This window comes from Neophocaena asiaeorientalis, unplaced genomic scaffold (genome assembly GCF_003031525.2).
Source record: "Neophocaena asiaeorientalis asiaeorientalis breed wild unplaced genomic scaffold, Neophocaena_asiaeorientalis_V1.1 scaffold114, whole genome shotgun sequence".
Taxonomy (NCBI): domain Eukaryota; kingdom Metazoa; phylum Chordata; class Mammalia; order Artiodactyla; family Phocoenidae; genus Neophocaena; species Neophocaena asiaeorientalis.
In genome coordinates this window covers 1,750,768-1,764,160 of record NW_020173116.1, presented here as the reverse complement: position 1 = coordinate 1,764,160, position 13,393 = coordinate 1,750,768, and the positions used below count along the sequence as shown (strand labels likewise).

At 37.0% G+C, this 13,393-nt stretch overlaps 1 protein-coding gene across 1 annotated transcript in view; it reads right to left on the bottom strand.

Moving 5' to 3' along the window:
* Positions 1-13,393, bottom strand: part of DNAH6 (dynein axonemal heavy chain 6) — a 283,212-nt gene that overhangs the window by 222,494 nt on the left and 47,325 nt on the right. The window contains exons 6-11 of the mRNA XM_024743950.1: positions 11,363-11,497; positions 11,150-11,270; positions 10,358-10,475; positions 6,647-6,815; positions 4,345-4,461; positions 307-507 (exon numbers count right to left, since the gene is read on the bottom strand). Of these exons, the coding sequence (XP_024599718.1) occupies positions 307-507; positions 4,345-4,461; positions 6,647-6,815; positions 10,358-10,475; positions 11,150-11,270; positions 11,363-11,497 (861 nt within the window). The remainder of the gene's footprint in view (positions 1-306; positions 508-4,344; positions 4,462-6,646; positions 6,816-10,357; positions 10,476-11,149; positions 11,271-11,362; positions 11,498-13,393) is intronic.

The window sequence follows — 13,393 nt, the reverse complement described above, 5'->3', positions numbered from 1 at the left end:
AGAGCATTACATTTTCACCAGTTGCTCTATTTTCCCTGTACCACCCAGTGTTCAGATAATGTCTCTTCCTCCTTTTTAACCTTATTCCTCCCCCCCAAAAAAGTGATACCCTCTTGAATAGCTTGTACTTTTAAGTCTCTTTCTTATAATCAGTGCTCTAATCTACCAGGACTTAAAAAAAAATCACTTTAGTATTTAGAGATTAAGTAGCATTTAATCTAAAGATAAGACAGGAAGAAAATATGTTACCCAGTTTCTTAAAAATCAAAAATATTATAAAAATAGTTTTAGTAAAAGAAAGTATACCTTTATTTGAAAGATAATTGTGTGAAAATTCTTATCATCATCAAATACTGCTGATAAGCTTGGACCAAATCCACAAGTTTTTTCTTCCAATTTGTTGTTAATGTAAGGGCTGGTAAAAGCATCAAAATATGAATCAGGCACAAGATTAGGAACTGATAACACAGTGTTTTGGAAATGGTTAATTGCACCTGAAATACCATCCTGTTGGAGAGAAAAGCACAAACATAAATGTAAACACACACATGGTTATATTTATAAAAAGTTTTGAATTTTCTAAACTGCTAAAATAAATAAGAATAACTCATTCAACAATGCCAGGTACTGCGTTGACTCTGAATATATGACAAATCAGAAGACACAGCCCCTGTCTTCAGGAAATATGTATTCTAATTGAAAGAGAGGTAGATAAGCAAAAAGTTGCAACACATTAAGATAAATATATTACATTCATTTGAAATATGAACAAAACACAGAAAAGTCATAAGGGAAGGAAGGCCAAAATATGCCTAAGAGAATCAGGGAAAGTTCAAAAGGTGGGTTAAAAGTTCATATTCTTTGAGCAGTAATTTCCATCCTAGATATCCATCCTAAGAGAAAAAATTAGATATGTAAACAATGATTCATGTGGAAGGGCAGTCACTGAAGCATTAATTATAATAAAAACTAATTAGAAAAAATACCTTAGTGTTCAAAAATAGAATGGTTAAGTTATGGTATATTTATATGAATGGAAATTAGGCATCCCTTCAAAGATTGATTAGTGACATGGGAAAAAGCTTATAATGTAATCTTAAGTTAAAAAAAAAGAGCAGGATGAAACTGGTGTATAATATCCCATTTAAAAAATGTATGTGTAAAATCTCATGGTAAGTTAGGTGTGTTGGTATATCAGTATGTACTAAAACAAGATTGGAAAAAAAGTATAAAAATGTTAAAAGGTTGTTTCTGTTTCTAACACATGGTATTACAGATGATTTTAATAATCTTTTTATGTGTTTTTTAAGTTTGATCAGCACGAATTAATTTATAATAATATATATCTAAATGATATAAAGGTACTTCTTGAGAAGAGTCTTAAAAGACGAGCAGGAGCTTGTCAAGTATACAAGATGGGAGTACAGTCTTTGTAAGTCATTGTATGTGAGAGGCCCAAGGGGGGCTGGCAGGTCTGGGTGCTGGAGCATAAGTGTCAGTGTGGAAAAATGCAGTCATGATGCAGTCGGCCCCTTCTTGAAAGGCCCTGTGAGTAATGCTGGGTTCCAGTGTTAGCCGGTGGTCTGGCATTCCCCAGATTGTGACCATGGACTACCCTGAGTTAAAAGGGTCCCAATGTCACATAAGTTTGGGAAGAAACCTTAGATTAAACAGGATTTTCCTCTGGATCTACAAAACAGGATTTTCCATATTTGTTAATATGCAAATGCATATCACAAACCCTTTTCTCCTAGAATGCCTATCAACATCTCACAGAGCATCCTATAGACAATGAAGAGATTTAATTTTAAGTGACATGATCAAATTTGCCTATGAAATAATCTTGCAGTCAGCAATGTAGAAAATGGACTAGAAAGAAGAGGGGCAGTCAGGTCAGAAGAGACCATCACAGCAGGCCAGGGAAGAGGTGATGAGGTTCCCATCGAGGGGAGGTGCAACTAAGGTCAACACACAGGACTCGCTGCCTTGATCTCAAAGAGGTAAGGGAGGATCTAGGATGACTCCTGGATTACTGGTTTGGGCATGTGGATACTGCCTTTCATTGAAATGGAGATATGGAAGGAGGAGCAAGTTTTGGAAGAAGTTGATAAGTTCAATTTATTTTGGTGAGTTGGAGTTAATTGTGGAGATTTCCAGTTGGCTCCAAGTCTGAAGTCTAGAAGAAAAGTACACGATGGAAATATTTATTTAAAGTCACCATTCTAGAAGTGGTAGTTGGAACAACAGGCACGGACACAAGCCCCCAGAGGAACATAAAAAATGTGAAGAGGAGGGAGCCTTTCAGGATCGCAACAGTCAAAGGTCAGACAAAAAGAGTGACTCCAAAGTAGAGTACTGAAAAGGAAAAAATGTTGGCACAGGAGTAAAACCATGAGAATCTAAACCAAGGGGGAGTTTGTTTCCAGAGGCGGGAGCAGTAAATAGAGTCATATGCCACGGGAAGTCTGTCAAACACAATCGGAAAGAAAAGAACTGGAAAATGTATGTTGGATCAAGTATTAGGAAGCCACAGTTAACCCAAGAAAGAACAATGTCAGATGTCGAGATTTAGGTATATAATTTTCCTTTAGACGAAGCTGTATGTGTGTTTGAAATGTTAAGACTACTGACCAAAATCAGAGTGAGAAAAAATAGAAAATTCATGAGTGATCCACTCATGGCAGTTGATACTGCCTTTGGCTAATTTGGGATTACATGAAGCAAAATCTTATGTGTGGTGTGAACACATGAACATGCTTGGCCTATGACTTCATGGGTAGGAATTAAGAACACCCCTGTGGGGAGTTGGACCCTACAACAGGAAATACGGAGAACGTTAAGGTTTTCAAGGCTTGTCACTTGGACCTTAAGGAGAATAACCAGCTGGTTGCTGGAGAGAGCTTTCTTGCATCATCTGCTACACAGAAACCTCTGCCTTCCACGTGAAGGCCAAGAGCCTTCTGGCCCGGAAGGGACATGAGAGCCCAGTGCCTCTCTGAGGGGGAGCTCCTGAACGAAGGTCCAACCACAGGGAACTCAGCAGTCTGCTTGCCCTTGTAAATAACCTAAAATAGCCTGATGATCTGATAAATTACGGGGTCATAGACTGCTGGAAGAGGAAGCAACCTTGAAACTCATCTGCCTCCTTATCTCACAGATGCATAAACTGAACCCCAGAGAGGTAAGTGGTTTCCCCATAGGAGTAAAGTCAAGACTAGAATCTAGAGATTCTGAGTCAAGACTAAAAGCTAGAGATCCTGACTACTGGTGCTTTTGTACCAATACACAGCTAAGGGCAGAAAATATAGACTCTGATTAGTTTATTACTCTATGCCTGTACCCAAATGGGGAAGGCAGAACCCTAAGATGGCTCCCAAGATCCCCTCTCCCTGGTTTACATGCCCTGTGTAATCCCCTCCTCTTGAGTATGGGGGGATCTGTGAATGTGATGGGATGCCACAGCCATGATTATGTTATATTACAGGGAAAGCTGAAGGGACTTTGCAGATATAATTAGGCTGACTTTGAGTTAGTCCAAAAGGTGATTATCCCGGGTAGACCTGTCTGAATCAAGTGAAAGCCCTTAAAAGAGGGATTGGGCCCTTCTCAAAGGAGATTCTTCAGCTGGTCTTGAAGAATCAAACACCCATATTGTAAACTGCTTATAGAGTTGGCCCCATGAACTATAGGAACTATAGGTGATTCCTAGGATCTAAGGGTGGTGCCCACTGGACTTCCCTCAAGAAACCAGGGACTTCAATCCCATAGCTGCTTAGAGATGAATTTTTTTCAACCACCTGAGGGAACCTGGAAGTGGATCCTTCTCCATTCAAGCCTCTAAGGAGACCTCAGCCCAGACAATCCCCAAAGGGCAGCCTGCATGGAGAGGCCCTGAAGCAGAGAAGAAGCTAAGCAGTGCCCAGATCCCTGACCCGCGAGACTGAAGCAATAAATGGTTGTTGCTTTAACCTGCCAAATAGGTGGTAATTTGCTGCGCAGCAGTCGATACCAAAACAACGCTCAGATGCAACATACTTGAAAAGATTTCAAAAATGGTACTTACAACACAGTGACTTCTTGGAGGAATGCCTCTAGTCAATTTTACATTTTGTATAGCTTCTGTTCTCTCGGTGGTGTATCCTACCAAGCCCCTAGTCTGTCTCAAGTTAAAGAAAATGTGCTAAACTTTCAGATACCTTTTATGTAGATGCCATGCTGTGTGCAGAACAATGCTTTGTCTTTTCCTTACGATCATTTTGGAGAAGGGACAATAGCAACCCTGCCAATCATGTGACATTTTCCAAAAGGTATTTATACATGGATGTTATATGAGGAAACACATACCAAAAAATCTTCCAAAGGAGGCTCAAAGAGCAGTGACTGGACTGTCAAAATCAGTTCTGTGACAAACATGGGAATGAGAGATTCATCTTCTTCCTGCTTCTCCAACACGGGGGTCCCCTGAAATGAGGACTTCTGCAGTGTTATAAAGATATAAGTATCAAGGTCTAAAATTTAAAAAAACCTCTGTATTACAGAAGGCACATAAACTTAAGCTTACACAATTAGCTGATGTTATAATGTTGGCATGTCTTTCAAAGAATACTACCATAGAAATTAAAAAATAAAGGCAAATATGGAAAGACTACATGGCAGTGTAAAACTTCTCTCCTTGTAAAAACACTATCAACAAAGTGGAAAGGCAAACAACAAACTGGAAAAATATATCAGTAATGTATATAGTAATGCAGATAGAAGGTTGGTTATATTTAAATAGAAATATACTTGATATAGTCAATAGAAATATATACTAATAACATCATAATTGATATGAAATAGAAAGATATTTAAATAGAAAAATGGGCAAAGGGCATAATCTGACATTTTTTAAAGGAAATATCAATCAACATCCTCCTCCTTCTCTTCCTCAAGATATTAATAGTTTATTCAGTAACATTTATTGAGTATTTACTGTGTGCCAGGCAGTGCTAACTATTCATGTAAATCCCACACCAATCATATGTAGCAGGCGTCATTTTTATTCCCATGAGAAAACTATGATCTGGAAAAGGTAAGACATTTCATTAAGGACACACTGGTTTGTAAGTGGCAGATCAGAACTGACACCAGGTCTTTCTCATCATGAGACCTATACTCTTATCCCCGTACTGTCGTGGCAGTTAAAGGAATATAACATTTAAAAGTAGTGACATATTACTTTACATCCATCAGATGGACAAAGACTGAAATGAATGATAATATCTAGTGTGCATATGGCCAAAGGCTCCTTCTCGAACATTGCTAGGAAGATTGTAAAGTGACACAAAATGTTCTAGAAAGTTATGCATCAGTTTCAAAAGCCTTAACAAGTGAGCATATTTCTGATCCAACAATTCCACATCTAGGAATTTCTTCTAAGGGGAAGAATCAGAGATGTGTGAAAAATGTATAGACAAAGATATTCTTTGCAGCATTATTTGGACTAGTGAGAAAGTGATCAATAATAGAAAATTACTTACAAGATGTATAATACATTTCTATGTGAGAATGTTATATGGAAAAAATACATATTGACTTGGGAGATTTTTCATAATACATTGCTAAGTGGAAAAAGTAGGTGATAAAGCAGTAAGTAAAGTATGATTCCTTTCTTTCCCCCTTGGAAATAGTTAACTTGGTATAGCAGAGGATGCTTTTCTTTGTATACTTCTGTGTTTCTCAAATTTTCTGCACTTAGCATATATTACTTTTAAAATTAGAAAGATAAATGTTACTTTCAAAATGTGGTAGTATTGAGGAAAAAAAGGAATTGAGAATAGGGAAGGAGAGAAAGTAATGAAAAGGAGTATGCAGCTAAAATTCAACTTTTGGAGTAAAGGAAAACTATGGCAAAGAGCGACAGGCCTTGAAACTGCATATTGGGTCTCCTGGGGGGATGCAGAGATATGAAGGTAGGAAGCTTGATGAAACCAGATATGCATGTTTTGCTATGTTTTTAGGTATCTGTCATGGATGGAGCTGGGGAAAAGCTTATTGGGCTATCAGATAAGCTATGTTAGAATGCACAAATTTGTGCATTTAATCTCAAATGTCTCACATTACTCTGTGTTTCTAAGATCAACATCCTCCTAAGAGGTTATTCACTGAAAGCACAAAAGTTTGCTCCCATGATTTGCTCCTTCTGGCCTCTAAACCATTGTTTATCTCTTTCATTTATACCACCTTCCCTGCTTCTCTCTGACAGTTTATGCTCACGATGACCCGTGAACTGTAAGCTTCTTGGGGGCAAGTATTCTATCTATGCTTTTTATCACCGTGTACCCAATACCCAGCATAGGGATTGGTACATAGATACTTAAGGAATATTTATTGAGTGAACACATGAGGAACCTTTACCAAGTGCCTGTGAGAGAGACTGCAATATTCAGCACAATGGATGCTTTCTCTGCTATTAGATACTTGCTGATATGCTGATTTTCATTCTGTCATTTCATGTGTGTATGGTAGACTCTGATTATACTGTGAAATTCTCTAAGCATTTCTCCTATTTTTCCAGTACACAGAAAATAGCATAATTCACAGTGCATAGTAAGCACTCCTCAATAAATGCTGACCAATGAATTTTCTTAATTGTGTCTGAATATACCTTTTTATCAGCGACTTCAGGCTTCTCTTCTGTAATCCATTTCTGAATGACATCTGCTGAAGGTGTCCATTTTAACTTATCAGTGAGATAATTCAAAAGGTAGCTAGCAGAAATTACTGTTAGGACATGCAATGTGTTCTCAATTAGATAGTCATTTAGACGAATAAAGCTTGAAAAGAAAAAAAAATACTACCCTCAGAATGGGAGAAAATATTTGCAAATGAAGCAACTGACAAAGGATCAATCTCCAAAATATACAGTCAGCTCAATATCAAAAAAACAAACAACCCAATCCAAAAATGGGCAGAAGACCTAAATAGACATTTCTCCAAAGAAGATATACAGATTGACAACAAACACATGAAAGGATGCTCAACATCATTAATCATTAGAGAAATGCAAATCAAAACTACAATGAGGTATCACATCACACCAGTCAGAATGGCCATCATCAAAAAGTCTACAAACAATAAATGCTGGAGAGGGTGTGGAGAAAAGGGAACACTCTTGCACGGTTGGTGGGAATGTAAATTGATACAGCCACTATGGAGAACAGTATGGAGGTTCCTTAAAAAACTAAAAATAGAACTACCATACAACCCAGCAATCCCACTACTGGGCATATACCCGGAGAAAACCATAATTCAAAAAGAGTCATGTACCACAATGTTCATTGCAGCACTATTTACAATAGCCAGGACATGAAAGCAACCTAAATGTCCATTGACAGACAAATGGATAAAGAAGATGTGGCACATATATACAATGGAATATTACTCAGCCATAAAAAGAAACGAAATTGAGTTATTTGTAGTGAGGTGGATGGACCTCGAGTCTGCCATACAAAGTGAAGTAAGTCAGAAAGAGAAAAACAAATACCATATGCTAACACATATATACAGTATCTAACAAACAAACAAAAGGTTCTGAAGAACCTAGAGGCAGGACAGGAATAAAGACACAGACGTAGAGAATGGACTTGAGGACACGGGGAGGGGGAAGGGTGAGCTGGGACGAAGTGAGAGAGGGGCATGGACATATACACACTACCAAACATAAAATAGATAGCTAGTGGGAAGCAGCCACATAGCACAGGGTGATCAGCTTGGTGCTTTGTGTCCACCTAGAGCGGTGGGTTAGGGAGGATGGGAGGGAGACGCAAGAGGGAGGAGATATGGGGATATATGTATATGTATAGCTGATTCACTTTGTTATACAGCAGAAACTAACACACAATTATAAAGCAATTATACTCCAATAAAGATGTTAAAAAAAAAATTAGGGATGGTGGTGGGGGAAGGAGTGAGTGTGACTATAAAAGGGTAGCATGAGGGAAATATTGACAGTGATAGAATAGTTTTGTATCTTGATTGTGGTGGTAGTTACACAAATCTACACATGTGATAACATGATACACTGTACACCATACAATGTCAATTTTCTGGTTTTTGTATTGTATTTATAGTTATGTAAGATGTAACCACTGAGGGAAACTAAGTGAAGAGTACACAGGACCTCTCTTCACTTCGTTTTTTGCAATTTCTTGCAAATCTATGATTATCTCAAAATTAAAAAAAAAAAAAAATCAAACTGCCAGAGTTCAAATCCAGGCTCTACTGTATGAATTTGGGCTTATTTAACTAATCTGTGCATCGTTTTGTCATCTGTAAAATGAGGACAACAGCATCTACCAAGTTATGGCAAGAAACAAAGAAATCAATACCTAAAAAAGGATGAACTCCTGATACGGAATGTGGGTGAATCTCGAAAGCAGGCTAAGTAAAAGACACAAGAGACTATATATTATATAGATCTGTTCATATGACATTTTGGAAAAGGCAAAAACTATAGGGAAAGAAATCAGATCTTGGTTGCCTAGAGCTGGATATAAAGAGAGGGGACTGAACACATCTCTGAGTAATGCCTTTTGGTATAGTTTTGACTTTTGAAGTCATCCTGATATTCTACATATTCAGTAAAATAAAAGTAAACCAACAAGGATGGGGGAAAACAACATTAAAGTAAATGCAAACAAACCAAATCAATCCAATTAACTGTATTTCAAATGTGCAACATAACCAAACCGAGCAGGGTAGAGAGTAATCCAAATACTTTCACTATATGCTCTCTGTCTAGGGGCAAAAACAGCAAACAAATCCTAACTGGTTTTAGTAGGTAAATCCAAATTGAGGAACATCTGAAAAAACAACTGGCCTGTATTCTTCAAAAATCTCACTACCATGAAAGACAAAGAAAAGCTAAAAAGTATAGGTTAAGGAGATTAGAGACATGACAACTACATGATCTTGAACTGTATCATTTCTTGGAGAGAAATAAAAATGTCTTAAAGGACATTATTGGAACAAATAATTGACAAGAGTGAAATACTGTAACTGTAGATTAAAGTATTGAAATATATATAAAAAAGAAAAACAATACTGCTTCAGTTTTCTATACTTACTACCTAGTTTTGAAAGTGACTCTAATGCAAATATTTAACATTTTAAATATCATAATTTCTCTTTGACTTTCCATTTATATTACAATATCAGAGATTAATTGTACAGAATAGTTGTTCTTAGACATTCTTCACTTTAAAACACAAATATACTCAAATATATAGCATCAATTTAGCTAGGCATTCTAACCATTCAGTAGGATATTTAATGAGCAATATAGTTATGAAAAAAGCACATAGCTCATTAGGGGCCATAAGATTTTTTTTAAAGATGCTTTAAAGAAGAAATCAGTAAATATATATCTGTGACTTACATTCTAATGGTAATAAAATCTTTGCTATTGAATAAATGTTGTTTGACAGCAATTGCTAACCCAAAGATGAAAATTTAATGTTTCCCTACTTGAGTGCTTAGAATGTAAACCGAGTCAGCAAGGCATTTGAAATAACTTTTTATGCTGCTTAAGTGGAGCCTGAGGGACCTCTAGCCTATGATAGTGGCCTCAGGACTGCTTCACTGCCTTCTGTTGCAATACAGACATTACTACCAGATTATCTCACATATAAACTGGGGCACAATTAAGATTTATTAAATGGTTGTAAAATGTGGACCAAGTTAGTGAGCACGGAGTAACAGTCATCAGTGTTTTCTAGTGCCACATACAATTCTTCAGATAGATAATGTTTGGTGATTTTGTTTGCAAGAGTTAGTTGCAGTGATGAGGTTTTAGAATGACGTGGAATCCAAACTCTGGGACAATGGCAAGACCCAGTTGGGTAAGCAGGTGGAAGGTCCTGGTGAGATCCTGGAAGGTGGACTTTCTTCCCTGGTCTCCCCGTGGCAACCTGCCTTAGGAAGAGGGTGGAACTTTGTGTGGCCACGCAGCTGCCTGTAGCTCTTTAGGGACCAGACAGGTGGAGCTGACCCTCCAGATCCACTCCAGGAGGCCCACAAATCTCTGTGTGCCTGACTTCTCCTTACTACAGCCTGCCCAGTGCTCCTGGCTGGGCTAGAGGGAAACAAAGCCTTAGTGATCAAAGAGGAGCTCTTGGCCTTGGACACGCCCTCCACCTTCTCTGGCTGCTTTGCTAGGTGGCAACTGGAAGGGCAGGCTTCTGGAGCCTGCATTCAGGTTACTGTGTCCTCCAAATCCCTTATCACTAGTGAATCCTGCAATGATGGCTTTAACTTTAATGAAACTTGAGAAGGATGGATGCTCTAGTTTTTCTTGAAAGAAAGAATAACAATTTACCATGTTAGCCTCATGCAGTGATGCCTTTTGCTGGCCTGCTCTGTGTATGTCATTTTCTCGGAGTCTCCAGAAGTAGGCAACTCAATGAGACTTCCGCTTTCTGGCATTTTACAGTGACCTAAGAACAACAGAAGACACAAAGACAAGAGTTCTTGTGTAAAAACTCCATTTCTTTCAATATGGATTAAGAGACAAGTAAAATTCAAAAATGACAAAATGCTTTGGTTCATGAGCTATTTCAGACTCCAGAAAACAGCCCAGTTATCCAAACAAATTCCACATCAAAGGATTTCAACTTAACAAAAGACTCTAGACAGCTTACTAACATCTTCTTTAACAGGATCTGATTTCTGTCCCGTGCCACCTCTTTCCAGGAACACATTTACCCTCCTTTTCTGCCTGCATAAAATTATCCTTTAGAGTCCCTACCAGCTGGGGCCAATTCTGAGATCCATCCAGTCCCTTAATTTTAACAAACCTATTGTCTGTACTAGTAGGTTGGACGAGCGTTTAAGCAGAGAGGCCCTGAGGCCACTATAAAATGCTTGTGAAATAAAGGTCCTGTAACCAGTTTAGAAATACTATACACAAGCAAGGGTAATGCAAGGAAGTTGTGGTACTTAACTGTTTTATCCCCTTCTACAATAGACATTGAATTTATAATCTATCAAGCAAAGATTGGAAGAATTGAAAAATAGGGTCCTTATTTAAAATAGAAAAGTGGAATGAAAACGAGTTAACATTTCGGAAAGCCACCACTTCTGATCTGTTGGAGTTCTTTCCCTTTCATACCCTCAATAAGTTCATATGCACAGTCATCAGGCATAAATCCTGCAGCACACAGAGCAGCTCGACAAGCCTTTCTGACCACTTCTTTGGCCTCGTTTCGAAATTCTTCTAGGCGCCCTGTCACCTAGACATTGATAAATATGTATCATTAGTGGTACCAAAGTATCAGTAATAGGGAAAAAAAAATTCTTGAAACTTGTAGACAAAGTTCCTCACCTCCTCTAGCCATACGGCTTGTGCAACTTTAAATTCTTGCAGGGTGTAAGTGTGATATTTTTCAATATGACAAAGTCCCATAAAACTCAATTGATAACACAATTCATTTATTTTAAGGAGAGCTGGTCGCAAATACTAAATGAAAATAGAAATTTATCATTATTTAGTAAAAAAACCAAAACCTTTGCCTTTTAGAAGTATAAAAATATTGGGAAAGCAAGAATGGTAGTTAAGGAAAATAAATAGCGCTATATGTTAATTTCAGCTACAGCTACAAAGTGCATACATTGAAAAGGGACACTTCTGAAATTTTGTTCTGAAAGTATTCTTTGAATTATCAGATTTAATTTGTCTGAAGTCCTTTCTTTTCATTTTGAATACATGTCTTTTAACCATGAAACTGAGGGCAAGTAACAGAGGATGGGGAAATATCTTAAATTTCACTAGGTTAGGCTAATAGCTATTAAAAGATTCTTAGTGTTACCTTAGGACTTTACAATGTCCAGTCACCATGATAATGATAATGGATAATGGATGGGCCCATCTATTGATCTAAGAGGTTATGATATAGAACAAAGACAAATTTTAACTTTAAAATTTCAGTGGGTAACAGTCACTATTAAGAATCTACCTTGCAATGTAGGCTGGTAGAATGAGTGGAAGTATTTGTGGAATAATGTCACATAATATAATTTAATCTTCCTCTATGCCATCATCATAAATCAGGGTTTTAGGGTGGTGGCTTTGAAGGCACATGTTCCAAGATTGTTTCTAGGTCATTCACCCTCACTTCTAATCTAATCAAAGGAGGAGCAATAACATTATATTTTTAAAAAGTTAACTTAAATTTGTTTATATGTGACACTGGTTTAAGTGTTATATATAGCACACTCTTGGACTCTTTTCTAGGGGTTTCCAAAACAGGACAACCAATAGTCATTCAGACCAACATGAAATAGTGCTTTAATTATTTTTTTTAAGTACGAATAAGGGGAAGTTAAAATTAGTAGAGTCCTCAATGAAGAGATTTATGTGACAAAACATCTAGGAAGTCATATAGCCCTTAAGATTCATCTCATGGAGAAATTTTCATGATAAAAATGAAGCAAAACTATAATATTGTAAATCAACTATACTTAATTTTAAAAAAAAGAAGCAGAAGTTTAGAGGCTATGTCTCCGAATTGAGATAAGATACTAAATAAATTAACATGAGTACATGAGTAGGAATGAGTCTGTAATTGAAATGTGGCAGTGAAAGCAAGAAAGTCCAGTGTACTCTGGAGAAAAAGTCCTTGAGCCAAAAAATATAAGTTCTATTAGTAAAGGGATAAATACCTAGGATTCAGGTGGACAGCAAAACTGGTATTGATGGTCTGCCAAAAAGTTAGAGTTTGACAGTGGGAACTTGGAGGAAGAAAAAATATATATAATCTAAGAAATTACTTTGGCCTAACCTAAATATCTGGCTGTCAGCATAAAGGACAAATGTGAAAGCCATTGTGAATGTAAGAGAGACTGAAGGTGTTTTGTTTATTTCTCCCATCATTATTTCTGCTGTTTGCAAATTTCTGATGGAATCTGGGTTAGGTGGTTCATTCTTAGGCTGGTATATCAAGAGTGCCCATTGAAAGTGATAAGCATTAGCATTATTTCAATATTTTATAATAAGTACAAAGGGAATATAATCTTTAAAAATTCACTATGTTGTACACCTGAAATATATATTATACATCAACTATACCTCAATAAAAATTAAATTAATTAATTGAAACACAAGCACATACAAAACAATCAAGCTACTAGAGTCAATAATAAATTCTGCAAGGTTTCAGGAAACAGGCTTAATATACAAAAGTCAATTGTATTGCTATATAGAATATGTATACATATATATATATATATATACACTATTTATATACATTTATACATGTATCATTTAGATCCCTGACTTCAGACTATACTACAAAGCTACAGTAATCAAGACAGTATGGTACTGGCACAAAAACAGAAATATAGATCAATGGAACAG